This window comes from Talpa europaea, assembly GCF_964194135.1.
Source record: "Talpa europaea genome assembly, chromosome: 6".
Taxonomy (NCBI): domain Eukaryota; kingdom Metazoa; phylum Chordata; class Mammalia; order Eulipotyphla; family Talpidae; genus Talpa; species Talpa europaea.
Window position 1 is genome coordinate 28,126,441 of NC_140072.1, and position 2,043 is coordinate 28,128,483.

A 2,043-nucleotide genomic window follows, 5' to 3' on the forward strand; every position below is an offset into this window, starting at 1 on the left:
TGAGGCTGAATCTTCACTGGGAAGGGGGAGGGGTGCGGGGAGGGGGTTTCCCTCAACATTTTCTCAATGCCAACAATCAGCAAGACCCTGTGCCAGGCAGCTGCGATGTGGGTGACTAAGAACACATTTCAGGGAGGCAGATAGGTTTGGGGAGCCAAGGAGCCAACTCCCTGGTTTATGCCCCCAAATCCCATTGGTTTCATTCTTAAAACCCACATTTAAAATTAGAATTTCAACGGGCCTCCCCGGTGGCGCAGCGGTTGAGCGCTGGGTTATGAAGCTGCCCACGACCTCTGCGGCGCCGGTTCGATCCCCGGCTGCTCCCCGGCCACCCGAGGAGGGTCCCACATGGCGCGCAGACCTCTCCTGCCGCCCGCTGCTCCCCTCAGCAGTGTACTTCGGTCCTTCTGCCTGCTCTGCTCACCGCTCTGGCTCTGGTGAATTCTCTCACTCTCCCGCGCTTCTGACTGTACCCAGAGCATGTGTAAACAGAACAAACAAACAAAACAAATAAATAAAGAAATAAACATGCCTCTATAAAAAAAAAATAAAATAAAATTAGAATTTCAAGGCAGTGACTATAGAACAGTGACTATCTGCGCATGGACCCTGTTATGACTGCACTGGTCACCTGCCGGGGAAGTTGGCCCCATGCACATGAGGAAGATCTTTAAACCTCTTTAGGTAACATAAGTACAAGGAGCTGAAACAGAAGAAAACACACTTGACATACATATTAAAGAAATTTTGAGCACTCACCTATAGACCAAGAATTCCATCCACATCTCACCTGAAGACCCCTTCAACCCAAATTTCATAACTGATCAGAAGTTGTGGTATATATGAGTGGAGTTGAATTAGATTTCTAAGCATTAAGTCAGATCTAAAGTATAATGTCTATAATTTAAAGGATATGTCGTGAAAGAAGACAGAATAATATTAGAGCAACAAATAGGAGGAAATATTGCTGGTTTCCATTGCCCAAATAATTTATGCTGATCAGGCACATGTGCCCCACACTCATTTCATAGATGAGGCCCAGATAGGAGCTTTACTTTCCAGAGGCTATATAAAAAACTTCCTGTTGGCATTGGCACCAAACAAGGCTTTTCGTATGTCTGGCATCTTTTGCTGGGCTAAGAGATCCAGTCTACTTTCCAAAGTATTGGAAACTTTTATTCTCTGATCTCCACTATACATGTCCACACCTCCAGCTGCATTTGTAGCCAAGTACACCTCTTGATCAACTTGGACTTCCACATATTTTTGGGAGATTATCATGTATTCAGGGATAGCTTTTTGCACTGCAGCCTCCACTGGAAGGAGGTCCTGAGGCCTGCAGCGTATAATCACAATGGGTTCCAGCAATCGGAGCAGACCCTGCAATACTAGTTTATCCAGTAACTCCTGGTACCTTTCTGGGTCTGCCACAATCCTGCTGAGTCTCAGTTTTGCATCATCCAGCAACTCTGAGATGAGGTCATTTCGGGCAATCAGAACTTTAAGCCTTGCTTGGTTCCTCAGGGTGGACATCTGGATTTTCTTCTGCTGTTCTATCTGCTTCTCTTTCTTTTCATAATATTCCATTATCTTCAGTCGTTGGGTTTGCACAAGCCGTCCTTTCTCAATGTTGAACTCTTCTTCAGCTTTTGCATCTATTTCTTCTGTCTTCTCGTTGGCTTCCTGCTCAATGAAAGCCATCATGTGCTTAATCTGCTTCTGTACATCAACATCATTCAGGGCCATGGCTGCTGCTGAAAAGGGAGGTGGAGGGAGAACTTGTGGACTCTGGTTCCTTCAACTTACAACAATTTCAGGAGTGTCTCTGGAGTTCAGTTTCCTCAGCTGTGGGGTGCATAAGGAGAGGGAGGAGTCAAAGTCTAAAGGGAAGGCTCATGGAGACCATCTACTCACCACTCATTTCACAGATGAGGCCCAGAGAGGGAAAGCAAGTTGTCCAAGATCATACCCTAGAAGAGCAAAGGCTTACCAAGATTCCTGGAGTTGTGCCCTTACACACTCACCACCTTTTTTGTCATCAAA

General features: G+C 45.9%; 1 protein-coding gene across 1 annotated transcript; it reads right to left on the reverse strand.

Annotated features, from left to right (window-relative positions):
* Nucleotides 1-1,065: 1,065 nt before the first annotated feature.
* ATP6V1E2 (ATPase H+ transporting V1 subunit E2) lies at nucleotides 1,066-1,746 on the reverse strand (the record flags this gene model as incomplete). The annotated part of the gene is made up of 1 exon (XM_084234946.1): nucleotides 1,066-1,746. The coding sequence occupies one exon, from the start codon at nucleotides 1,744-1,746 to the stop codon at nucleotides 1,066-1,068; it is 681 nt and encodes a 226-aa protein (XP_084091072.1).
* Between the last annotated feature and the right edge of the window lie 297 nt (nucleotides 1,747-2,043).